The 25,988-nt window shown below is 47.6% G+C and overlaps 1 protein-coding gene across 1 annotated transcript in view; it reads left to right on the top strand.

Annotated features, from left to right (window-relative positions):
• The window catches only part of TMEM154 (transmembrane protein 154), a 64,969-nt gene that overhangs the window by 14,303 nt on the left and 24,678 nt on the right, over positions 1-25,988 (top strand). Inside the window, exon 2 of the mRNA XM_063458535.1 lies at positions 23,437-23,718. Within this exon, the coding sequence (XP_063314605.1) occupies positions 23,437-23,718 (282 nt within the window). The remainder of the gene's footprint in view (positions 1-23,436; positions 23,719-25,988) is intronic.

The raw sequence follows: 25,988 nt of genomic DNA, 5'->3' as shown, positions 1-25,988 counted from the left end.
ATTGCCTGCCTTGGATAAAACCGACTTGATCTGCATGGATGAGCGAGTGTTATCCTCACTTTAAAAGAACTGTAATATAATTATGTTAAAGGAACACTCTGGGCACCATTTCCACTTCACTGGATATAAACATTATTGTTTTATTAAGTGCTTAATTGTTGGTATTTCTAATACGTATTTACATAAATATATCAGAATATTGATATTTTGCTATGTAGATTATGATGTCTGAACATTGGTTGTTCCTCTACCCTGGTCTAGTAACGGAGGAAGCATTATGCTGCTTAGCAGCACCCTTAAGTGGAATATATTTTTAAAAGATGGCACAAACGGGTATTCATTAGAGCAGGGGTTCCCAACACAGTGGTCAAGTACCCACTTCCAGTCCATGATTTAGGGATTACTCTGTTTTGTCTAAAGTATTTTTGTTTGCTTTTTTTCTAAAAACGCCTTAAATACAACTAATTCCTAAATCCTGGACTGTTAGGGGGTACTTGAGGACAGTGTTGGGAACCACTGCAGTAGAGTGTTGTGAGCAAGCTGTTTCCCTCAGTTGAAACACATCATTGTGCAAGCCCCACCGGCAAGTGAGTTTGGAGAGTGTGTAGGTCAAAGACCATGATAACTGGATTTAAGGTTACCTTATCCTATTGAACTTGCTGTTGACGACTTATAGAGTTGAGTGTTTTTTTTTAATTTTATTTCGTTTATGCTGCTGATTTGAAAGATTTCTGAATAAACTGAATTACACAATATGGAAATTTGCTGGTTGTTTGGCTGTAGATACAGATGAAGGTTACTCCTGCTACATATTTGAGATTTGCTGGACAGTATAATTTGAAGCGAAAAAGACAAAGAAAACTGTGTATAAAAGGTGCTTATAAAATATTGAAAATCGTGTAGATGCTACAACACTCTTGTGGGGGTCCCTCACACCCACTTCAAATTGTAGAAACTAGAAGAAAGGTAGAAAAGCCAGAGGCAGTTCACCTATATGAGTGGAGCATACAGTGATAGTAATGGATACCTTCCCTATAACAAGGGTCGTCTAGTCCTGATATTGTAGCAGTATCACTTTAAATTCAGCGTATATAAACATAGAAAGAAAAACATATACAGGGAAATAATTATGCAAATCTGTATGGTAATTAACCATTGTGCAGTGATCAAAACAGAATGCTAACTCACATTTTTTTGAGCCTAAGATGGGATAGGCTCAAATCACTTGCGCTTTAGTACCGTCTGGTGGTACTTGTCCCCTTTTTTTGAAGCGTTGGTGGAATCCCTCAGAGATAAGAGATACAGGAGATAATATAGTGTAGTAACTTAGGTTATAAAGATGAGTATACTGTATCTTTAAATAGGTGCTCACCTTATTCAGAGCCAAGTACTCGGCTCTGAGTTTACCAGCTTGAGTGTCAATAAGGGAGACACTTTCCCTTCTTGGAGCAGGTTTGGTGAAGATCAGAGGAGACTTGAATTAAAAATAAAAATGTATTTTGCCAGCAGGCAGTAAAATACAAACAATTAAAACAGAATAAAAAAATGTCCCATAAATATCCTTCACTTCTGAGACGCGTTTCACCCTACTTGAGGGCTTTCTCAATCGGTGTTCACTGCTCTTCTCCTCATTCTGGTTTAAATATCCTGGTCCGGTTCTTCATTGGTAGATTTCCACATTTAGCTAATCACATCACTCGTTTGGGGGGAGTGTAGTGTGGCTTGCCAAAGTCCGTTTTTTTTAATTTTTTTTTATTTATTCTGTTCGTAACCGGCAGTGACATCACTTGCAGTATTGCAGTCGCCATTTTACTTGTGGGCAATAAGTAGGGAAAGTAGCAGAGTACCATATATTCGTGCCTGTCACTTCCCTTATGCCCTTTAACCCATATTTTTTTACAATTTGTATTAGGCAAGTAGAAGGATGTACATATATCTTGTATATTGTAAAGATGTCCTCATTGGTGTCAAGCATGCAGAAAAAATTATTGGGGCATAAATGAAAAAATGAGAATACATATATCAATAAACTGTGCATTAAATTTAAATACAATGAAAATTGACATTCCCACAGCATGTATATAAATCATTTCGAAAAGCTTTAAAGCAGTAGCTACATAAATAGATTATGTAGTGAGATAAGATTTAACTTAGTTAGTAATAATAGTTTTAAATCCCACTTATAATGTGGGCAGTACTTACCCGCTCCTTGCTTTTGAATTCCGGCACCCTTTTATTTGCCCTTTAGCTATTTTTGCAGATTTCCACTATATATTGTTTCTTTTTTCCTTTTTGTTTATTATTATTGAGACTATGTGAATTATTCTCAACTACTGTGAATGTTAGCTTTTAAGTGTGATCATTTACACTGAGTGTTATTTAAAAGCACAGACACATCGTGTGCAGTTTAAAGTAACTTAATGTTTGTTCCAGGGCTTCCCTTACAGTAAAGTTCCAACCCCTGTGTTATACTAAATTACCATAAAACATAGCACTACTCTATGCCAAAGCTCAAAATTGCTACTAGTCATTGGCAAGTCAAAATTTAGCCCTCACAATTGGTAAAGTGTGCAGTGAACCCTTAATGCTTGCAGTAGCAAGTAAAGGCCTGGAAAGTTGCTTAGGATTAAAATATCCCCTACGCTACACTACCCTAACCATTAATCCCCTATACTAATATAACACTAAACCCGTCCTCTACCTTAACCCTGAAATTAAACCCCACTAAACAGCAAACAGTGGGACCTCGGTTTATGAATTTAATGCGTCCTCTGGGACGTTTCTTATTGCAAAACATTTGAAAACCAAAACGCGGTTGCCCAAAGGAATGCATTGAAAACCAATTAATCCGTTCTGGAGGTCAGAAAAAAGTAAAAATGAGCTGACATGGAAACCAACCCACAATGCAGAACACACAATAAAAGGCATGCAAATGACAAAGCTCAGCTCCCTACCTTTCCACAGCTTGAGAAATGCACCAAAAAGTCCCAAAACAACTGAATACAATTTCCATGACAGGTGTATAGTCGCCATTTTGGGCAGTCGGAATCCAGGACAAACCAAACCCATATCCTAACCCAATAACACACAGACACTAAGTAATATGGGGAAATTTGTCCACAGCTTTATTAACCAATAATAATAATATTAATAATCATAATAATAATAATAATAATAATAACGATAATAAATTAACAGATAAACATGGGTCATTGCCCCCCATACTCCGCCCCCTCGCATCCTGTTCCTTCGGCTACCATACAAAAGGCAATGACCCCCATATAATAACACATATACATATTTATAACATACACCAACATTATTCCAATCCACCAATTGTAAAAGTGCCAACCATCCATTAACCACGGCAGGGGTATACCCGGATACCCCTGCCCCACCAGGTTCTGAGCCACCTCCAGGACTCGAAACCTCTCAACCACCGATGACCACAATTTGTTTATTCCACCTCACGTTCATCCTGGGGAGCCTATTTCCTCTCCTTCAGCTCCCCGTCCCGCCACAAGCTCAGACCTTGACCCCTTAAGCTGTCTGAGCTCCGCCACCTCGAAGAAACAGTGCCATCCGTATACCATCCTGCCAACCCAAGTTGAGCAGGTCCAAACCCACATCCGAGAGATGAACACCATCCGAGCGGTAGTATCCTGGCAACCCTTCCTCCAGCTCAAGGTGCCTCACCACCACACCCCCCACCTTCCGGACAAAGTTTGCCATCAAGCTGTTCACTTTCTTCCTGCACCTATCCATAGCCATCGGATCCCGTGCGTGCCGCCACCGGCGCCGCGGGACAATTTCCGACCAAACTAACATGACCCCCGGAAGCAGGCCTCTCAACTTGTTAATGTCCTGCTTCATCCACTTTACCAGCCGGCGTTGCGGCGTAAGGCCCAGGTCATTACCCCCCACGTGTAGGACCAGCAAGTCCGGTGCGTACCCCGCCGCCAGCATCCTAAACAGTGCACCACAAACATCCCCCCAGCAAAACCCCCGATACCCAAACCAACGAACTGCCAACTGGCCTCTCGGAAAAACCAGCTGCTGGCCTTGTGCTCGAGCTGCGGCCCTCCTCTCGGCCCAGAAGACAAACGAATGGCCCACGATCCATGCCACACGCCCTGGGGAGGAGAAAACAAATGGTGAGGGAAGTCTAACAGAGACCCCCACCCCAGCCCAAAACATCGAAGTGTTCCATTTTAATTTATTCAGTTATCCTTTTTTTTTTTTTTTTTTATATACAGTCCCCAAGTCCATCACTCCAACAAACCCAACCGGACATAGGAACGGAATCTTACCGATTCCCACCTCCCTATCCGCTTCACCACCTCGTCCCCCAATCCCAACCGTGCTGCCTCCGTGGCCGCCCCAATACGGAACGAGTGCGTTCCAAATTGTTCAGCCCGAAGCCCCAACTTACCTAGGCCCAACCGAAAAACTTTCGTGAACTGGAACCGAGAAAGGGACGATCCGTCAGCATGTACCAACAAGGAACCCCCAATCGCCGGCCTCCGCGCCAGGTACTCGGTCGTAGCAGCCAACGGGCACAAAGCCGAGCCCGGCAAGGCCCACAGTGTCACGTCCCGGCCCACGCCGCGGACGTCTGTTTTGGATCTGCCAAGGTGCACTACTACCTTCCTATCCAAAACACGAACCCCCGAAAATTGCAGACCCCCCTGCACCATCTTATTAGCACTCACCAATTCGCCTATTCGGAATGCCCCAAAAAACGCCAAAATAAACGCCACCTTGAACAGCGAAGCCTTGAACCCATCGAAACAGACCTCAGGCAATAGACCCACCAAATCCCCCAATAGCTTAACCGACACCGGGCGCCTGGTATCTGGCGACCTGCGTCCCTTGCGATAACCCTTCAGGGCTTGCCTGATGACGAAGGTCTTGGTAAAGTCCTCCTTCCCATGCCACCTAAACCAAAACGCCATCGCCGCCATGGACCTGTCCACCACGGCAGGGGACGGCCCTTTTGCCAGCAACTGACAGGTGTACCACAGGAAAGAATCCCGCAGGGCTTCCCCGCCGTCTATGGTCAACCCGTCCAGGGACCGCTCCCACAAGCCCCAAACCTTACTGTACGAGGCCCAAGTGGCCGGTGCCAGAGAAGCCTTCACAAGTCCTCCAAGCAGGATGCTCCCAGCTGCCAAATCTCGTCCGGGCCTGCCCTTCCTTCGATGCTCCCGGCGCCGCCAGCCAGAATCGGGACCACTGAAAATGAGACAGAGCATCAGCCACCTCATTCAAATAGCCTGGAACATGGCGCGCGCGAAAAACAACATTCCGAGACATACACAACAATACAAGTCGCCTAAGCAGCTTAACCACCGGCTTTGAGGCCGCAGACTGACGATTCACCGCGTGTACCACTGCCATGTTGTCCGAGAAAAAGACCACCTTCCGATCGCGCAGCCCGTCGCCCCACAGTGCCATTGCAACGACCAACGGGAACAACTCAAGGAAAGCCAAGTTGCGCATAAGAGGGCTCGATCCCCAAGATTCCGGCCACCTCTCCGCGCACCAGCAGCCACCAAAATATGCCCCCAAACCCACACTGCCTGATGCATCCGTGAAAAGCTCCAGCTCGGCCGACGACTGGCCCTCCTGCCGGAACAACACCGTCCCATTAAAATCCCGCAAGAAGGCATCCCAGATGCCCAAGTCCGCTCTCATGGCCGCCGACACCCGGATGAAATGGTGCGGGGACCGAACCCCCGCGGTAGCAGCCGACAAACTGCGACTGAAGACCCTCCCCATTGGTATGACCCGGCATGCAAAATTGAGCAGCCCAATCAAAGACTTCAGCTGCCGCAGGGTAACCTTGCGCGCCCCAGCTACAGCACCCACTGCCCCTCGAAGCCTGTCCAGCTTATCCCGGGACAGCCGACATTCGCCCAGCCCTGAGTCAATCTCCAGTCCCAGGAAACTCAGACACGTGGTCGGGCCTTCAGTTTTATCCGCCGCCAGCGGAACCCCGAAGTGGCCCGCCACCCACTCAACCGTCCGCAGCAGGCGCAGGCATTCCAAGGAATCAGCCGGCCCCACACACAGAAAATCATCCAAATAATGCACCATAGAACGATTCCCCGCCTCCTCCCGTACCACCCATTCGAGAAAAGTGCTAAATTTCTCAAAATAGGAGCACGAAATGGAACAACCCATGGGCAGGCACAAGTCCACGAAGTAGGCCCCTTCGAAGAAACACCCCAGTAGGTGATGACAGTCCGAGTGGACCGGCAGCAGCCGAAACGCCGCTTCAATGTCCACTTTAGCCATCAGAGCCCCATGCCCGGCCCGCCTGACCAGTTCGACCGCCCGGTCGAAAGATGCATACGACACCGAGCATAAGTCCTTACTAATACCGTCATTCACCGACTCCCCCTTCGGGTATGAGAGATGGTGAATGAGTCTAAATTTACCCGGCTTCTTCTTGGGAACCACCCCAAGTGGGGAAATCCGCAGGCCCTCCATCGGAGGCACTGCGAACGGGCCCGCCATGCGGCCCAGCCCGACTTCTTTGCCCAGCTTCTCCCTCACCACGTCCGGGAAGTCAGCAACAGACTTCAGGTTGCGCAGCCTCCCCGATCCCCCCTCCCGCTCCTGAAACGGAAAAACGTCGCAAAACCCGCCAGGAGCACAGCAGCATCCGCCCTGTTACCGTAGCGGCTTAGCCACGGCTCCATCGCGCTTAGCCTCACTGGGGTTAAGCCCCGGGGAAGCGGATGCACCCCCTCCCCCGGCCGCGACAGCCGCACCGGCGCCTCCGGACTTACCCTTCTTGAAGCAGCGGTTGAGCCCATGAGCGCCCCCGCAGCCGGAGCACTCGTGCTTGAAACGACAGGTGGCCCCCCATTTGCATTGGCCCTCATTATAGAGCCAGCATAAGCCCTTTTGTAAGGTGGCCGACGAGGCGGACTGCACCCTTGCGCCGGCCGAGTTCTGAAAGGGCTGCGCCTTCTGCGCCATCATCAGCTTCATCCAGAGCGGCAGGTCCATCTGATCCCACCTCATACCTGGATTAGCCGCCAGCCGTTGCCTAAACTGCTCGTCATACCGCCACCACGCCAACCCCCCGTAAGTACGGTACGCTTCCCAAATGCCATCCAGATAGCAAAACAGAGACGAGCATAACCCCGGCGATTTCTCGCCGAGCACGCTAGCCAGCACGCAAAAGGCCCTCAACCAATTACCAAAGGATTTGGGAATCTTGCGATACCGCTTCCTCTTTTCCTCCTCCTCCTTTTTCTCATCCTTCTTATCCTCCTCTTTGAGGTCAATAAAGTCCTCTAATGGGAGGAGGGAGAAAATCTCACAGAACTCACCCTTCCATATCTTATCCTTTACGTCCTGTTTCAAGTGAACCCCCAGCGGGCCCGCAAAAGATACATACGCGTGCTGCCTAGCCGCGTCGGGGATACCCCCAGTCAACTCAGCCCGCTCACTCCCAGCCTCCCCTACTTCCTGCGGCACCACCATGTCCCCGCCCGAACTAGGCCCTGTGGAATTCCCGACCCGAGAGCCCGTAGCCACAGCTCCTGGAGCCCACACCTGACCAATGCCGCTAGTGTCACCCCCCGCCCCCAATGAGTGGAGTAGTGCCTGAAGTGTGGTAACTAAAGCGCTGGAGTGTAGTGACCCACTGGACTCACCGGCCAAGCCCCCTGACACCTGAACGGTGGGGGCTGCAGTGCTGATCGCCCGACGTCCAGGAAGAGGAACTTCCGCCGCTGTCTCGCCGACCGGGGAGCCCACCCGGTGTCCTGCCTGCGAGGAGGCGGAACGGCTCCGAGACCTAGGACAAGGAGAAGAAGTCCTGGGTAGGGTGTAACGAACATCAATTCCCCTCCCGTCACGACCCCGGGAGCGCCTGCTCTGCACCGAAGCCTCCCGCTGAGCTCTACTACCCCGCGGCACCTGGGAACCCCATGGGCTACGACTCCTCCCGTCTCTACCAGTAGGCCGCCCCCGCCGACCATACCTAGCGGCTGCCTCACCATCCCCTGCCGAGCTGTCCGAGGGGGAGCAGTGCCGACCTGACCTCCCCCGAGTATCACGGGACCCCGGAGATCTAACTGGCGAGGGGCTGCCACTACTACTCCCAGAACCTGGGCCCCCCCCGTAGGCCACTGCCCCCCCGCCGCCCACCCACTACAGAGGATCCCAATCCCCCGCCTACCCCACTTCTCTGCCTATCTACCTCCGGGACCTCCTTCCCCGCACCAACTGCCACAGCCCCTTTACCCTTCCCCCCATGCTTACCAGACCCTGCCAGCCCAGACCTACCATCCACCCCCTTGGGGGACCCGCTCACTGACCTGGCCGCTCCCCGAGAACCCTCACCGCCCTTGGAACTCACCCCTTTTAAACCACACTTTCTCTTAGGGGCCCCAGGACCCTCCCCCCTTACGACTAGGGCCCGGGCACCCTCTACTGGCCTACTCCTGCCCCCCCCTGTGGCAGAGCTCCCCCTAGTGTCCTTCCCGCCAAGAGGGCCCCGGCCGGAGCCCTCTGCACTTGCCTGTTGCCTCCTAGGCCGGCCATGCGGTCTCCCGGATCCAGACTCATCATCTTCATCACTCTCCGATAGGGGGGAAGCCCTCCTGGACCTCCCCTCCGTGGTTCCCGAACCACCAGGGGGCCGCCCGGTCACCTCCGACCCGAAAGCAGCAGCGCCCCCGTCCACGATATCCTTCTGCCTCCGAGTGCTCATCCGAGGCTCCGGCCGCACGCGGGGAGGCAAGGCCTCGACCACGCGGCTACCGGGCCTGCTGCCGGCCGCAACCGAAACTCCACTGCCTCCGGGGATAACTTCACCGGGCCCCGCGCCCGGGCTTAGCCTCCTCGGGGGCCTCCGGGCCCGAACCGGTCTACCGCCATCGCCGTCCCGATCCGCCGCCTCCGCCAGGGCAGGGCCTAGCTGGGCCCATAGCCAGTCCGCACCCTGATGCCGTGCTGCCGACCTGATCCCCTCCAGCAAACGCTCCACGTCGTCCATTGGCCCTGCAGAGGAGACAAAAGAAATCCGGCCAAGCAAAGTCCGCGCACACCGAGGTGAACACAAACTCAACCAGGTAGAAAGTTAGAATGACTCACCTAAAATGGCTGCTCATTTAAATAGCCAATCCTACTTACCCATAATTCCAACCCTTGCTATTTTTGTAAACCGAGGCATTATTTTCAATGCATTTTTATTTGTAAACCGAAAATTATGTTAACCGTGTTGTTTGTAAACCGAGGTCTCACTGTATATAAATATTTGACCCCTTAAGGACATTATGGAAATTTTTCATCACACTGGTCTTTTACTTCTGATGCTGTGTCTTTAAGGGGTTAAATGCCTCAGAGTAAGTCACTAGCGCACTTCCAAAATATATTTCCTGGCTAATCATGGCAGCATTTAACATATGGGTTTAGCTCCTCCCTCTAACCCTCAGGACAGGAAACACAAACAATTAAACAATTAAGCAAACCTTCCCCTGGTATAATAGGAACCCCATCAGCCATCACACCTCAGTCTTTTTTTCCTGTCCTCATAGCCCTAGGACAGTTGTTATCTTTTTTTTTTTCCTCCCTGATTTTCTAAAGGGTAAAGTTTTTCTTTATGCTCACCTGATCATGCTGCTATGATCTTCACTCTGTAGAGGTCAGCCTCCCTCCACAGGAAGCCCAGGCACATGTAGCCCTTTCTCTCCATGAGTAGGGAACCCCTGGGAGCCATGGTGGGTAGTTCCCCTGGCATCTGGAGCCTGAGTTTGCCAGGATTAAAGCCTCCAGACCTCGATCAGACGATCATCCGTCCGGTAAGACGCCCGCGCATGCGCAATGGCCAGGGCCGGATTTTTGGCATATTTGCCCTTATCTAAAATGGCGGACTCGCGGACTTGCGGCCAATCGGCGCATGTGCGCCTCCTTAAAGGCGCAGAGCGGGAAATTTGAAAATGGCGGTATTTCTGCAAATAAGCTAGCGTTTTCATTTCCCTCCGTTGTACAGTGCTCTCTAGTGCCATATTCTGTTCAAGTTTGGCTGCATGAAGTTCATTGTGACACCTTTGTTATACAGCCCTTCTACTAGGATGGATCCAGCATCTCCATCTGCTAAGTCAACAAGATCTACAATAGGTCATAGGTGAGCATTCATTTGTATTACTATTTATTACATTTAAAAAGAGTGCATGGAGGGTACAGTCATATGACTTCTGTGTTTTACAGCCCTCAAGACCCGTCTGGCCCTAGATCTCCATCTAAGAGGAGGGATAAACCGGCGGCCTGCCCTGGATGTGGCGCAAGGCCTTTAGATAACTGCAGGTTATGCCGCAAATGTTTATCCATGATCGCAGGAGAGTCGGAACATCGCAGGTCTCCTCAAGCCTCTACGTCCTCAACTCAGGACATAGCTTATTGGATTAAGCAAGCAGTGGTGGAAGGGATTTCAGAATCCAATAGAGGTAAAAGACCCAGGCGTGAGAGCTTTGGCCAAGAATCCGACCTATCTGAAGAAGACTTCAGACACCCTGCTGGTTCCTTGGATTTGGAGCTTATCTCTTCTAGTGAGGAAGAGTCCACGGAACAACCGTATTCATTGGACACTAAGGCTATGGAGCATCTGATCAAGGCAGTGAGAAAGACTCTAGATTTGCCAGAAGAAGTCAAGGAAGTTTCTACTTCTGATAGACATATCGGAGATCTCCATAAGAGGAAACCTTCCTTTCCAGTGCACAGATCCATTAAAGAACTGATTCGCTCAGAGTGGAATACTCCTGGAAGAAGGATTACAAGTCAGGGTAGATTATCTAAATTGTATCCTATTAAGGAGGAGGATTCAAGAATGTGGACGGCGGTCCCAAAGGTTGATGCTCCGATTATTAAAGTGGCAAAAAGATCAACTCTGCCGATTGATAGTAATGCTTCTCTCAAGGAACCCATGGATAAGAGAATTGATGCAGATCTTTCTAAAGTCTTCACGAGAGCAGGCTTGGGTTGTCACCCAGCAGTCTCTATCTCTGCTTTGTCCAGAGCATTACGTTCATGGATCCTTGATTTAGAAGAGGATAATGAGAGAGGCGTGAGTAGACGTCGCATGACGGACTCCTTGAAGGAGATCAAACTCGCCAGTGATTGGCTGTTGGAATCCTCCACAGACCTCATCAGGATTTTTTCTAAAGTCATGGCACACTCTGTTACTGCCAGAAGGGCTCTTTGGTTGAGATCCTGGGGAGCTGACCTCTCTTCCAAGAATAATTTATGTACCTTACCATTTCTGGGAGAGGTGCTTTTTGGCAGACCACTGGAGGATGCTATTAAAAAAAGTGGCTGAGGTCAAGCAAATCTTGCTTCCACAAGACAGGCGTCCAAAGAGACCACAACAGGACCATCGTCCTTACAGGACACAGGGAGGCTATAGAGATAGTAAAACCTATCGACCTGGCAGAGAATATACTCGGCTCTCCAATTGGAAGTGTGGTCAAACCAGAAAATCTTCCAGACCAAAGGCTCAAAATTCCTCCTTTTGCCCCACCAGACAGTTCTGAAGGTGGCTTACGCCTGGTTCCCCATGTAGGAGCACGCCTTTCGTTCTTCTGGAGGATCTGGAGTGTGATTCCAGATGCTTGGGTGAATTCCGTAATCACCGCAGGGTATTCTCTCCACCAAGATTCATCAGAACAAGACTCCCTGTCGACAGACAAAAAAGAGAAGTCTTGACCCATTATGTTGCCAATCTATTTCTAGAATGGGTCATTGTTCCGGTACCTGTGAGAGAGAGGTTCCAAGGGTTCTATTCTCCCCTGTTCTTGGTAAAGAAACCAGGAGGAAAGTGGAGACCTATTCTAGATCTACATCAGCTCAATCTCTTCTTGAGGATAAGAAAGTTTTGCATGGAATCCATCCGTTCCATCATTCCAGTGATACACCACAGAGACTGGTTAATCTCCATAGACCTAAAAGATGCCTACTTCCATGTTCCTGTCACAGAAAGACATCAGAAGTTTATTTGATTCTGTGTAAAGAAGGATCACTTCCAGTTTCAGGCTCTTCCCTTTGGGATAAGTACGGCCCCGAGGACCTTCTCGAAGATACTGGTCACGGTGATTGCTTTCCTGAGAAGATGGATGTAGCCATTTACCACTACCTCGACGACATTCTGGTAGTGGCCTCAGACATTGAGATTTTACTCCAACACAGACATCTAGTACTCGAGACCATCTCTCAGTTTGGGTAGCTCATCAACCACGAGAAGAGTCATCTTCAACCATCAAGGGAGCTGGTGTTCTTAGGGGCAAACTTCAATACCCTCATGGCGATTGTATCTCTCGCCCAAGAAAGAAAGTTGAAACTGCAGAATCGTATTCAGGTTTTTCTTCAAAAGGCTTCTGCTTCCGCAAGGGAGTTTATGAAACTCCTGGGTACCCTGACCTCTACTATAGATCTGGTTAGATGGGCACATTGGAATCTTCGTCCGCTTCAACAGTATCTCCTGAGGAACTTCGAAACCAGGTCAGAGGACTGGGAAAAACATATCCACATCCCTCTCACCCTGAAAAGGAAGCTTCGTTGGTGGATGAAAGAAGAACACATTTCCAGAGGTTTTCCTTTGAAGGAAGTCGACTGGGTAGTCATCACGACAGATGGCAGTCGATTTGGTTGGGGTGCACATCTGGGAAATTCCTTCGTTCAAGCAGAATGGACTCAGAGTTCTCAGTACCTGCCTTCAAATATAAGAGAATTGAGGGCAACGTTTCTGGCTCTTCTTCATTTTCAGCACCTGATCAAAGGAGCCTGGCTGAAGTTGAGAGTGGACAACAAAGCGGCTGCCGCCTACATCAACCATCAAGGGGGCACCAGGAGCGTCGCACTGATGAAAGAAGTGACAGCAATCATGACCTGGGCACAAATACATGTGGAAGGTCTACGTGCGGTCTATCTTCCAGGAAAGGAGAATGTCTTGGCGGACTTCCTCAGCAGACACCAGGTAGAAGCCACAGAATGGCACCTTTCAAGAACTGTGTTTCAGCAATTGGTCCAGAGGTGGGGTCTTCCCCAAGTGGATCTCATGGCTACGGTTCAGAACGCTCAAGTTCCTTGTTTTGTTTCAAGGAGATTCCATCTGAAGGCGCTGGATCAAGATGCTCTGTCAATCAAATGGCACTTTCATCTTGCATATGTCTTGCATATGGAAGATTTCCAGAGAGCGTTGCAAAGTGATTGCAGTGATCCCCTTCTGGCCAAGACGTCCTTGGTTTCCTCTTCTGAGGAGGTTGGCAATGGAGGATCCTTGGGAGATTCCGGTCTCGGAGGATCTACTGACACAAGGCCCGGTGGTTCATCCAGAACCTTACAAGCTCAGGCTTCATGCATGGCTTCTGAAAGGCAATCCCTGATGAAATAAGGCTTATCGGAACAGGTGGTCTCTACCCTTTTATGTTCCAGGAAGATCTCCACTTCTTCTACTTACCACAGAATAGGGAAGCCTTTGCGGTATGGTTGAACTCTTCTGTACAGAACATGAGTCCTCCTACTGTCTCTCAAGTCTTAGGTTTCCTACAAGCAGGCCTGGAGAAGGGTCTTAGACTGAACACCCTGAAAGTTCACTGCTCAGCTATCTCTGCTCTTTCTGGCATTCGATGGGCACTTCATCCAATGGTGGTTCATTTTTTTCAAGGCCGTTTTACGTATTAGACCTCCTATCAGACAACTGGCGTCTCCTTGGAATTTGCCTCTGGTGCTGCAGGCTCTAATGGAGCCTCCCTTCGAACCTATTGGGGACATACATATGCAGATCCTTTCTCAGAAGACACTATTATTACTGGCTCTAGTCTCTGCCAGAAGAATGTCTGACATCAGGGCTTTATCAGCCGAGGAACCTTACACTTCATTCTTCGATGATACCGTGTTTCTCCGAAAATAAGACCGGGTCTTATATTAATTTTAGTCACAAAAAACACACTAGGGCCTATTTTCAGGGTAGGGCTTATTTATTTACGGCACCGGTATGTACATTGAACCCCCCTTTAATTAATCCACCCCCCTTTAATTAATCACCCCCCTTTAATAATATCCACCCCCTTTAATAAATCCACCCCCTCTAATTAATCCACCCCCCTCTAATTAATCCACCCCTCCTTTAATAAATCCACCCCCTCTAATTAACCCACCCCCTCTAATTAATCCACCCCCTTTAATTAATCCACCCCCCACTAATTAATCCAGCCCCCCTTTAATTAATTCACCCCCCCTTTAATTAATTCACTGCCCACTTTAATTAATTCACCCCCCCTTTAATTAATTCACCGCCCCCTTTAATTAATTCAGTCCCAGACATAAAATATCTACTCACATTTCAAAGATGCCTTCCTTGCCTGCAGAGTCCGACCACTGGGTGCCTCACCGCCCGGAAATGGATCCTTCCGCTGAAGATCCGTGAAGGCAGACTGACGGCGCTGCGCGCGTGGTCATCACGTTGCGCGATGCCGCGGCCCGCAACGCTCCTCCCCCTCCTCCTCATAGAAGAAGGAAGTCCCGCCGGGCTGCAAAGGTGCAATGCCTAGGTCTTATTTTCGGGGTAGGGCTTATATTGCAGCCCACCCCGATAATTCAGCTAGGGCTTATTTTCAGGGTAGGGTGTATTTTCGGGGAAACACGGTAGGGTCGTTCTCCGACCGAGACCTGAATTTCTTCCCAAGGTTGTTACATCTTTCCATCTCAATCAAGAAATTGTCTTGCCTGCCTATTTTCAGCATCCTTCTACCCCTGAGGAGTCAAGGTGTCATATGCTGGATCTTCGTAGATGTTTACTAATGTATATAGAGCGCTCTGCTGCTTGGAGGAAATCCTCTCAATTGTTCATTGTACCTTGGGGTTCTCGCAAAGGTGAACCCAGTCTCCACTCTTCGTTCCTGGACAGTTTCTGCTATTTCCAGGGCTTATGGAGCGTGTAATGTTCCTATTCCGAAAAAACATCAGGGCTCATTCCACAAGATCCATCGCTACTTCATGGGCTGCAGAGTCAGGAGTTCCTGCAGGGAGAATCTGTAAGGCTGCCAATTGGTCATCTCTAAAGACCTTTGTGAATTACTACAAAGTGGATATTGCGTCTCGCTCGGATTCAGAGTTTGGCCTGTCGGTCCTGAACTCCTTTAATCCGCATAGCTGATTTCTATACTAAACAATTTTTGTAGCATGCATTTCCCTCCCTGTGTTATTATTGCTTGGGGAATCCCATATGTTAAATGCTGCCATGATTAGCCAGGAATAGGGAAAATGTATTCATACTTACCGTAATTTTCTTTTCCTGGCTATTATTCATGGCAGCATTTGGTTTCCCACCCTCTCTTGGATTTACTTCTTGTTACTTGACTGAGGTGTGATGGCTGATGGGGTTCCTATTATACCAGGGGAAGGTATGCTTAATTGTTTAATTATTTTTGTTTCCTGTCCTGAGGGTTAGAGGTTATGTTAAATGCTGCCATGAATAATAGCCAGGAAAAGAAAATTACGGTAAGTATGAATACATTTTCCCTAATATATATATAAACAAAGTAACGACAGGAGCACTCTTGGTTTTTCAATTGTATTTAAAAAAAAAAATCACCACCTATCCATCAACGTTTCGACCCTTCAGGGTCTAAAGGTTTTTACAGGTGTGGGATGTATGGAGTATGTAGAGATACAAAAAGCACAAAAAGAAATATAAAATAATTTGCACATCCACTAAATGACAATTCGAATTTTAAAATTAACGAAATTATTACTTGTCATTCAAAACATGTGATCTATATGATCACATGTACATGTAAACTTTCTTACATAGGTCGTACCACTCGACCCCTACAAGTTCGAATTCAGGAGCATATCCGCAATATTAAAAATGGCTTCACTAAACACAGTGTGTCTTTACATTTTAAAATAAAACACAATAGTGACCCAACCTTCATGAACTTTATGGGTATTCTAAAGGTTAATTTTAATTGGAGAAGTGACGACATTGTAAAAAAAAATGGGAGTGGATTTTTAATTTAAACACACTTCAACCAAATTGTCTAATTAACAACTTTGAACTTTGTCACTTCTTATAACTGCTTTTTAACTTTTTTTTTTTCTGACAATAATGTAGTTTTTACGTTGGATGTTTTAGTGTTTTTGATTTTATCTATTTTAATTTATGGTCTGTATGACAGATAATTTTTAGTCTGGGCTAACAATTATATTTTAAGAAAGAGGCTCTAGGATAATTCACATATGGCATTTCTGGTCAACTGTTTAGTAGATATTATCTGTTTATTTACACATCATGTGGTTAACCAGGGGTTAATGCATAGTCAATACTATTATATACAGGTGATACGCGAAAAATTAGAATATCGTGCAAAAGTTCCGTGACGGATATAGTGTATTAACATCGTGGAACCCGCCTCCCCCCCTCCCCCCCCCCCCGATTTTTTTTTAAATTGCGACGTTTTTTTGTTTTTTTTAAATGTGCCGGTGTGCCGGTGTGTGTCAAGGTGTGTATATCTGTGTTTGTATGTACCAGTTGCATATCTGACACACAGATACACACACAGTGTGTGTATCTGTGTGTCAAGGTGTGTGTGTGTGTGTTTGTATGTGCCAGTGTGTATGAATCTGACACACAGATACACACACTGGCAGATAGTGGCACACAGATACACACACTGACAGATACACACACCTTGATACACAATGTGTATCTGTGTGTGTGGATGTATGTATGTATCTATCTATCTGTGTGTCAAGGTGTGTGTCTGTGTGTCATGGTGTGTGTATTTGTGTTTGTATGTGCAGGTGTGTATGAATCTGACACACAGATACACACTGGCAGATAGTCGCACACAGATACACACACTGACACAGATACATACACCCTGACACACAGTGTGTATCTGTGTGTGTGTATGTATGTATGTATGTATCTGTGTGTCAAGGTGTGTGCGTCTGTTTCAAAGTCTGTGTATCTGTGTTTGTATGTGTCTGTGTATCAAGGTGTGTGTATCTGTGTTTGTATGTGCCAGTGTATATGAATCTGACACACAGATACACACACTGGCAGATAGTGGCACACAGATACACACACCTTAACACACTGTGTGTATCTGTGTGTGTATGTATGTATCTGTGTGTCAAGGTGTGTGTATCTGTGTTTGCATGTGCCGGTGTGTGTCAAGGTGTGTATATCTGTGTTTGTATGCACCAGTGTGTGTATCTCTGTGTCAGTGTGTATATGTATCTGACACACAGATATACACACACACTGGCACACAGATACACACTGACACACAGATACACACACCTTGACTCACAAATACACACACTTGCACCCACAGATACACACTGACACACTGACACACTCAGATACACACACACAGGCACATACAAACTCACTAATACATACTGGCACACTCCATTTTTTAAATAGCCATGGAGGAGACCCCACTGGACTCCAGTTTTTTGGCATTCAAATGATGCTGAATCATTGGAGGGGGGATAGTCTGGAGTCGACATTGAGCCGCTGTGAGATGAAGTGGATATATAATTTGGATATCCTCTCTCCCAGTGGTCTCAATGTCGACTTTGAGATGTCTGCACTTATCTAATCGATTATGCGGGTGTCCCTATTTTTTTAACCCCCCCCCCTTTTTTCCTTTTTTCCTGATTCTTTATACATATATATATATATATATATATATATATATATTATACTTTTTAATATATATTTTTTGTTCCCTTTAAAAGATATCAGTAACTCTATAGTCCATTTTTAACTCTTTTATTATATATTATATATTTTTATATATTTTCCCCTGTATACATTCTTGAATTTATATATTTCCTTTAAATTGCATGACTAATATTGTAGATGCATTAATATATTTTTAGTCTATGTTGCGACGTGTATTTTCAAATAGCTGTCTACCGTGGATAAAGCCAACCTGGTCAGCATCTATTAGTGTCGATAGGAAAGGGTTCATGTCATGGTTAAGAAGGGAAATGGGCCTATAGCTTGCTGGTAAGACTTGTCCCGGTCTGGAGTGCCCCCCTCTCTAAGTTCCTTGAATAGTTTTAGGAGGTGAGGTATGAGTTCCTCTTGGAATGTTTTGTAGTACCCTCCATCAAATCCGTCGGGCCCGGGGGCTTTGTCCCTTTAAGTGCTGTGATAGCCTGGTCTATTTCTTGCCTGTGATTTCGGCGGCTAGAGTAGCTATCGCTTCTGGTGATAGTTTGGGAATCCCCAAATCCCTAAAAAAACTGTGAATCTGTGTCTCATCTATTTCGTTACCCCCCTCTGACTGTGGTGAGTGGTTATACAGATTTTTGTAAAAATCTGTGAAGACTGACGCTACGTCAGCCGGTGTGGTTTTGATAGTTCCGTCTGTGTGTCGAATAGAGGTAATGTGCGTGCATCTCTGTCAGGGGTTCAGGGTCTTGGCCAGCAATGTGTCCATTTTATTGGCTTTCTCGTAGAATGTTCGTCTAGTGTAAGTCATGGCTTTGGCTTACCAGGGTTCGGATAGTGTGTCTCACTGTGTCTAGACGTCGGAAAGTCTCCCCGTCTGGGTGCAGTTGGTGTGCCTGCTCTAGTGTCAGTAACTCCGAGAGAAGTCATTCTAAGGTTTGTGATTTTTGTTTTTTCTTTCTAGTCACCTGGCGAATAAGTGCGCCCCGTATTACTGCTTTGTGGGCTGCCCATGTAGTGCTTTCATATCAGGGCTATCATTCGTGGCGAAATACTCCAGGATTTCCGTACCTATTTGTTTTGTGATTTCAGTGTCTCTTAGGAGGGATGTGTTCATCCTCCACGTCCATGGGGTTGCTATGCATAGGTTCCCTAATGTTAATGTCACCTCTGCGTGGTCGGACGATGCTATCGATCCACAGATGAGTTTGTGACCATTGCCAGGCTGCAATCATTAACAGGGAAGAGGTCTATCCTGGAGTATGTGCCATGTGGTGCTGAGTAAAAGGTGTAGTCGACCACGCCGGGATGATGAGCTCTCCACACGTCTATCAGGCCCGCTTTGGATATAAACTCATGCAGCAATTTATCTTGTCCCCCTCTCCCTTGAGACCTAGGAACTCCCCGGTGTGCGCTTCTGTCAATGGCGGGACACGGCCCCGCATTAAAGTACCCATTGCAGCGCATTCTGTAGTTGGTACCAGAACCTTGGTTCTGGTTGATTGGGTGCGTATATGTTGATGAGGTGGACTGTATGTGAGAGTAAGGTACCGAATAAGATGATGTACCTTCCCTCTGGGTCGGTTTCAGCTTTTGAAAACCGTAAAGGGCAGCTATTGCGTATTAATATTGCCATCCAGTTGCGTTTTCGATGTGCCTGTGCTTCATATGTAGTACCATATGTGTGATCACGTTGTCTAAATTGAACGTGTCTAGGTAGGTGGGTCTCCTGAATGAATGCAATGTCCGATTTCATCCTTTTTAATTCGCAGAACAATAGGCGCCGCTTTGCAGGGGCGTTTAGGCCCTTCACATTCAATGAAGTGATATTTAAAACCATAAATGTGATACGGGCTGTTTGCGAATCAGTACGCCCACCTCTGCTCCCTCTGTACCCATAGTGTGCTGATGGGTGCTAGTGTGAGGTACACTGTTAGCATTGTATATTACACTCTTGTGCCTGTGTTGGCTCTGTGGGGTATAGCTATAGCAAACCATGAGTGTGCCAGTTCCTCCCTGGCGAACCATGGCCGAGGTGCATGAGTACCCAGTGACCTGTGTCCCATACATATCGGGGAAGCCCAGGTCAGTAGGTGAGAGCCCTTAGTCCGCCTTGTGCCCATTAGGGTATTCTGCAGAGGCCCCGGTGCTTTCATGATAGCCCTGAGTGGGCTTGATGTCAGTGCTTAGGCATGTCTGAGGTGCTCACCGGTGTAGGCTCAGCGTGACTGCTCTGGACAAAAATGTCCCCGTCCCCCGCCCCAAGTAAAAGGTGGCCCTCCACCCCTGGCTGCAAGCCACATTCACGGCCCCCGATGTATTGGGCATGTTGGTCCCAGTGAAGGCCCGGTGAGCTGAACAAGGCCCAATGGGTAGTTCCCTACCCCCCCATACCCCACCCAAGTGTCCCGCATCAATCCCCTCGAGTCGCCTGCAAACGCAGGCAGTCCCCAGGTCAGTTACAGTCGGCCCCAGCCGTGATGGGTATCATACGATACCCATCACGGTTGCTACTGTCTCTCATCTCCGACCTCCTGCCATTCAGTAGGTAGACAGCTCAAGTCCTCCGACGTTGGTGGAACTGCAGGTAAGTTGAGAGGGGGTGGGAGTCCCAGGCCTTGGAATAGGTGCTGCGGGTCCCCGCCGGGTGCAAGCACATGTGTTCGGCCGTCCTTGAAGGCCAGGAGCTTGAAAGGAAAACCCCAAGCGTAGCTGATCCCGCCCATCACAGGGCCTCGGTTATGAGTTTCCATTCCCGGAGACGCTGTAGGGTGCCGGGCGCCAGGTCCTGATACAGGGAAATCTCAGCTCCTCCATGTTTTATGGGCCCGTCTCTGCTCTTCTGTAACAGGGCCTCTTTTGTTTTGAAATGGAGGAAACGAACAACCACATCCCGAGGGAAGGCAGCATCCACTCTCCGGGTGCGTAGTGCTCCGCCAGGATATCCGGTAGTAGGGGCTGTAGGACTTCCAGTACGAGGTCTCGGACGGGGCCCTTGTTCTCCTTCTCGGGGAGGCCTCGCAGGCGAATGTTGTTGCGCCTCGATCTATTGGCCATATCCTCCATCATCAGTTCTGGCTCTGCCATGCGGCTAGAGAGGCGGTTTACTTGTGCAACCACCGCATTGTGAGCCATGGTGGTGGTTTCTAGTCCGGCCTCAACGTGGACGTAGATTTTTCAATCTCCCCAGCCAAGTAAGATCGGACCTCCGCAAGTCTGGTTAGTATCTGGGTTGAGTCCCCTGAGGACATGTCCCCCACAAGGGCTGCATGTGGTGACGGTGGTGGGGATGATAAGCCCTCTCCAGCGCCATCTTGATTCTCCTGCTGCCCGGCTCTCTGGGCTTGCAAAGAGGCCCATCACCGTGTTCCCGCTTTCCGTGCCTTTTTTAGCAGTCTTCTTAGGGTGCCTTTTCTCCATATTTTAAGGTTGGTTTGCGTAGTTTTAGTGCTTTTGTGAGCTAATTGCAGTGTGATTGGAGCAGAGCTCTAGTCAGACGCGTCCAGCTTCCCTCGCGGTCAGGCCACACCCCCCGGGGTAAGTCCACTTTTGCTATAGCGCTCTACTAAGTGTACTCTTTTGGTGGTTTGTTCCACCTGATTCACCTGTTCGTCAATACTATTTGTGTGTAATTTTGGGGGTATTTACACATGTGTAGAGCTGCTGTTCACCCACTTACAGTTATTCTGTCAACTCACTAAGCGCCTCTTGTACACAGAACACCTTCTTTATATTGTTCATTAAGTAGAAATGCATTAATGTAGCACAGTGGCGGATCGGGGGGGGGGGGGGGGCATTGTCCAAGTGATCTCCCTCCCCGGTCCGCAGGCACTGTGCTGGCAGGGGAGGGAGAGGGGACCCTGGAGCTCAGCCTGCAACTCCTCCGGGTCCTACTCTCGCGAGCGTGAACTCTAGCCTTGCAGCTACAGGCTAGAGTTCACTCTCACCACTGGACCACCAGGGAATCCCCACTGGACCACCAGGGATGGAGAAATGTCCCCCCTCCTCCCTCAGTAACGGTAAGAAGGGAGGGGGGGCATAAATGTATTTATTTAAATTAAATTTAAAAAAATACATTATTAAAAATCCTGCCTACCCTCCTTCCCCCCACACACACACACTGCCCCAACACACACACACTGCCCCCCATACATACACTGCCCCAACACACACACTGCCCCCCATACATACACTGCCCCAACACACACACTGCCCCCCCATACATACACTGCCCCCATACATACACTGCCTCACACACACACTGCCCCCCCATACATACACTGCCTCACACACACATTGCCCTCATACACACACTGCCCCCCCATACATATACTGCCTCACACACACATTGCCCCCCCCATACACACACATTGCCCCCATACATACACTGCCTCACACACACATTGCCCCCATACACACTGCCCCCATACACACACATTGCCCCCATACATACACTGCCCCACACACATATACAGTGCCCCCCATACACACACATACAGTGCCCCCATACACACACTGCCCAAACACACATACACTGCAACTCTCACACACACTGCACCACTAACACACACACACTGCTCCCTAACACACACACTGCAACCCTGACATACACTGCCACACTCACACACACACACACACACACACTTCACCGCTCACACATACACACACACACACACACTCACACTGCACCTTTCACACACACTTCACCCCTCACACACACTGCACCTTTCACACACACTTCACCCCTCACACATACCACTGCTCCTATGCCCTATATCCCAGCAGACCCCAGATAAGTTGTCAAACTGTTCTTAAACGGTTTGACTACTTACTCTGGGATGGGATCCTGGCACTACTGGCACCATAACAACTACACTGAGCTGTAGTGGTTATTGTGCCTGGATTATTTCTTTAAATAATCTACAAGTGCCCCTCCCGAGATCAGGCTCTGGATCCGCCACTGATGTAGCATCCACAATCAGAAAGAGGAACAAAAGCATCTTGCAATAACACACAGGAAGAACGGTTTTAGGTGCAAACAAATTTCAACAGGCTGATGAAAATCTAAATCTGTATCAAATATTCTACAGTAGAAAATGCATGTAGCGTTATGTAAAAACTTAGTATTTTGCCAAAAATACACTTAATTACCTTTAAGAAATATATGTTTTCTTCTGTATACTCTCCATCCATGTGGAATATCTTCTAAATTTGATCAATTATCGTTTAAATTTGATCAATTATCAGCTCTTAATATAAAAAGGACACAATAGGTATAGGAACATGAATGTGTATTCCTAATGCTATAGTGCCCAGGTCACCGTTTAGGTGACGAGGTTCCTTCTGCCACGGTGTTCCTTCTGACGGGGTTCCTTCTGTTAAAAAGGTGAGTTTACTTTGGAATTTTTGCCACCAGTGGGACTTAAAATGATTGGTGTGTGACATTCCTGAAACAGTCACTTACCCCTTTGTCCACTGACATGGATATAACTCACACCTGAGAGAATATGAGTTTATAGAGCCTGCATCATGTGACCCTGACCAAACCATTAGTTATGAAATTTGACTTTGCACTCTGCATTTTAAAATTGACATTTGAAGTACACCATTACATTGAATGAATGTAAGTATTTCAAAATGACTCTCATTCATTGAGAAGGACAGGTCCCCTGTTAGCAGCATATACACAATACAAACATTTTATAATATTATTGTATGTTTTACAGGCGAATTCACATCTACGGAACACTCTACCACAACATTCATTGAACCTACTGCTATAGCACCTTCTGGTGATGAAGAGAATGAAGTACTTGATCCCACAGTGGAATACCTGAGTAATGAGAGTTTAGAGACAACAACATCAAATGATAATAGCTCATTGCACCCCAATACTATAAGCATTATGACAATCCTGCTCTTCATCATTCCTATAGTTGTCCTGCTGCTGCTAATACCACTGATTTATTACATTATTAAACGGAAACGATGGAGAAAGGAGGATGAAGGTAAAAAAATCAAGTGTTTATAAAATATATGTAATATAAAAAAATAATTATTAATTAGCAAAATATCATCACAACTCTAAAGTATAGTGAGAAAATAATGGTTTCTACCAGGTTTCATGTCTAAATGTAAAGAACAGAAATTTATGACAGCAGTCGGTTTTCTACCAATGGCTTAATCTGATAGTCTTGTTTTTGGTATGATGTTCTTTGCAGGGCCGTGTTAACATAGCGGCTAAAAAAGCTAAACCTCCAGGCCCATGCTCCTATTATAGACTCGTTGATTTAAAAAAATATATATTTTGTACTACTTTTTACATGCTCTTGCTTTGTGCAGAGGGAATTAAGTATAGGAACGTAGAAGGAATGCAGGGGAACAAAACTAGTGTGGACTGGCTGAATATAAATTAGTTAACAAAAAGCTGACTTTACTAGTGCAAAACTCTTGCTGTTTAGGTCAAGGGCCGGCGCTACCATAAGGTGGCACAAGCGGCCGCCTTAGGGCCTGGGGCACGCGGTCCTCTGGTGACCGCCAGGAGGAGAGCACCCTGCATAGTGCTCCCCTCCTGCCGGTCATTGCATGTAGAGCGGCTGCGGATTACCTGGTCTGATAGGAGATGCAACAAACTGCTTCCTGTCAGACCGGGACAGGAAACAGGATCCTCTACTGCGTACCGGCTGCTCAACCACACTACATGGAGAGAAGAAGGGGGCACAATGAAAGGTAGGAGGGGAGTTGGGGACAATAAAAGTTACAGGGGGGACAAGAAGAGTTATGGGAGGGGGGAATAAGAGTTGGAGGGTGGGCAATAAGACTTTTGGGAGGGGGGAATAAAAGTTATGGGAGGGGGGAATAAGAGTTACAGGAGGGGGGACAAGAAGAGTTACAGGAGGGGGGCAACAAGAGTTACAGGAGGGGAGGGACAATACGAGTTACCAAAGGGGGGACAATCAGAGTTACAGGAGGGGAGGGGAAGGACAATATGAGTTACAGGAGGGGGGACAATATGAGTTACAGTAGGGGGGGACAAGAAGAGTTACAGGAGGGGAGGTGGGACAGTGAAAGGTAAAGGGGGGGCCATTGAAAGGCACAGGCACTAAGAGAAACTCATAGAGGCTGAATGGGGATAAAGACACACGGGGGGGGGGGGGGCAAAGAGACATACAAAGGGAATGAGGGGGGGGAAAGAGCCACACAAAGGAGCTGGGGAGAAGAAAGAGGCAGACAAAGGGGCTGGAGTAATTAAAAAAACACACACAAGTGTAAGAGAGACACGAGGAGATAAAACACAGCAAAGCGGGTGAAAGACACACAAAGGAGAAAAAGGGAGTAAGATATTCGAATGATAGGATATAAAACACTGAAAGGGGTAGGAAATTCAAAAGGAGGGGAGGGGGTTACATGACACACAAGTGAAGAGGCATTTTTGGCGGAGGAGGGGCAGCAAAATACATCTTCGCCTGTGTAGTCAAAAATCCTTGTACCGGCCCTGCTTAGGTCTCACTACAGTGCAGCATATTCCCATGCTCCTACACTCACTAGATCCATCTTTTTCTCTGTCACACACTGCTTACCAGGAGCTACTGCTTACTATTTAGAAGGGGAGGAGAGGAGTGGATAAGTTAGTATTGAGTGACACCATGGAACTGTCTCCAGAAAGTGTAGAGCAAGTGCAACATTAAATGTTTTTGCGGGAAGCTCAGGGCGCTGAAACAGTGCTGTTTGCATAATTTGCCCTTATTTGGCAGGCCTGCATTGCATTCGTACTAGACTAACATTCCAATTCTTTGGGAAGGTCTGCCCCTTTGGACAGTGCAAGTGACGTGATTTGCATCACTGGCCTACTTTCTTTTACCCCACCAGCGTCCCACTTAAGAGGACGCCAGTGTTGGGGACATGGACTTAGTTGAGAGATAAAAGTGAGAGATTAGCATAGGGAATGTGTATCCTTATAAATGCATCCTGTGATTTTCCTTCTGACTCCACCTCCACCAGGTACAAGACACTTGGGAGGTATGTTTTATTGTTTTCTGTCGATAAGACTCTGTAATTAGGCAAATCATAATTTTCAGCAGCAGGCTTGATAGGCGCTTAATCCGGCCCTGGTTCTTTGGTGTAGAATCCGTGGAACTGTTAGAAATTTAGATAAACTTTGCTTTGGTGTTTGGGTGCTTGCTGAGTTGGTGATACTCAAAGCCATGCCAAAAGTACTTGGCGAAAGAAGGATGTTGTATATTCATCTTGGAGGTTACAGTAGGATTTAGCCATTTGG

Source organism: Pelobates fuscus, chromosome 6, assembly GCF_036172605.1.
Source record: "Pelobates fuscus isolate aPelFus1 chromosome 6, aPelFus1.pri, whole genome shotgun sequence".
Taxonomy (NCBI): domain Eukaryota; kingdom Metazoa; phylum Chordata; class Amphibia; order Anura; family Pelobatidae; genus Pelobates; species Pelobates fuscus.
This window is presented reverse-complemented; position numbering and strand designations above follow the sequence as displayed.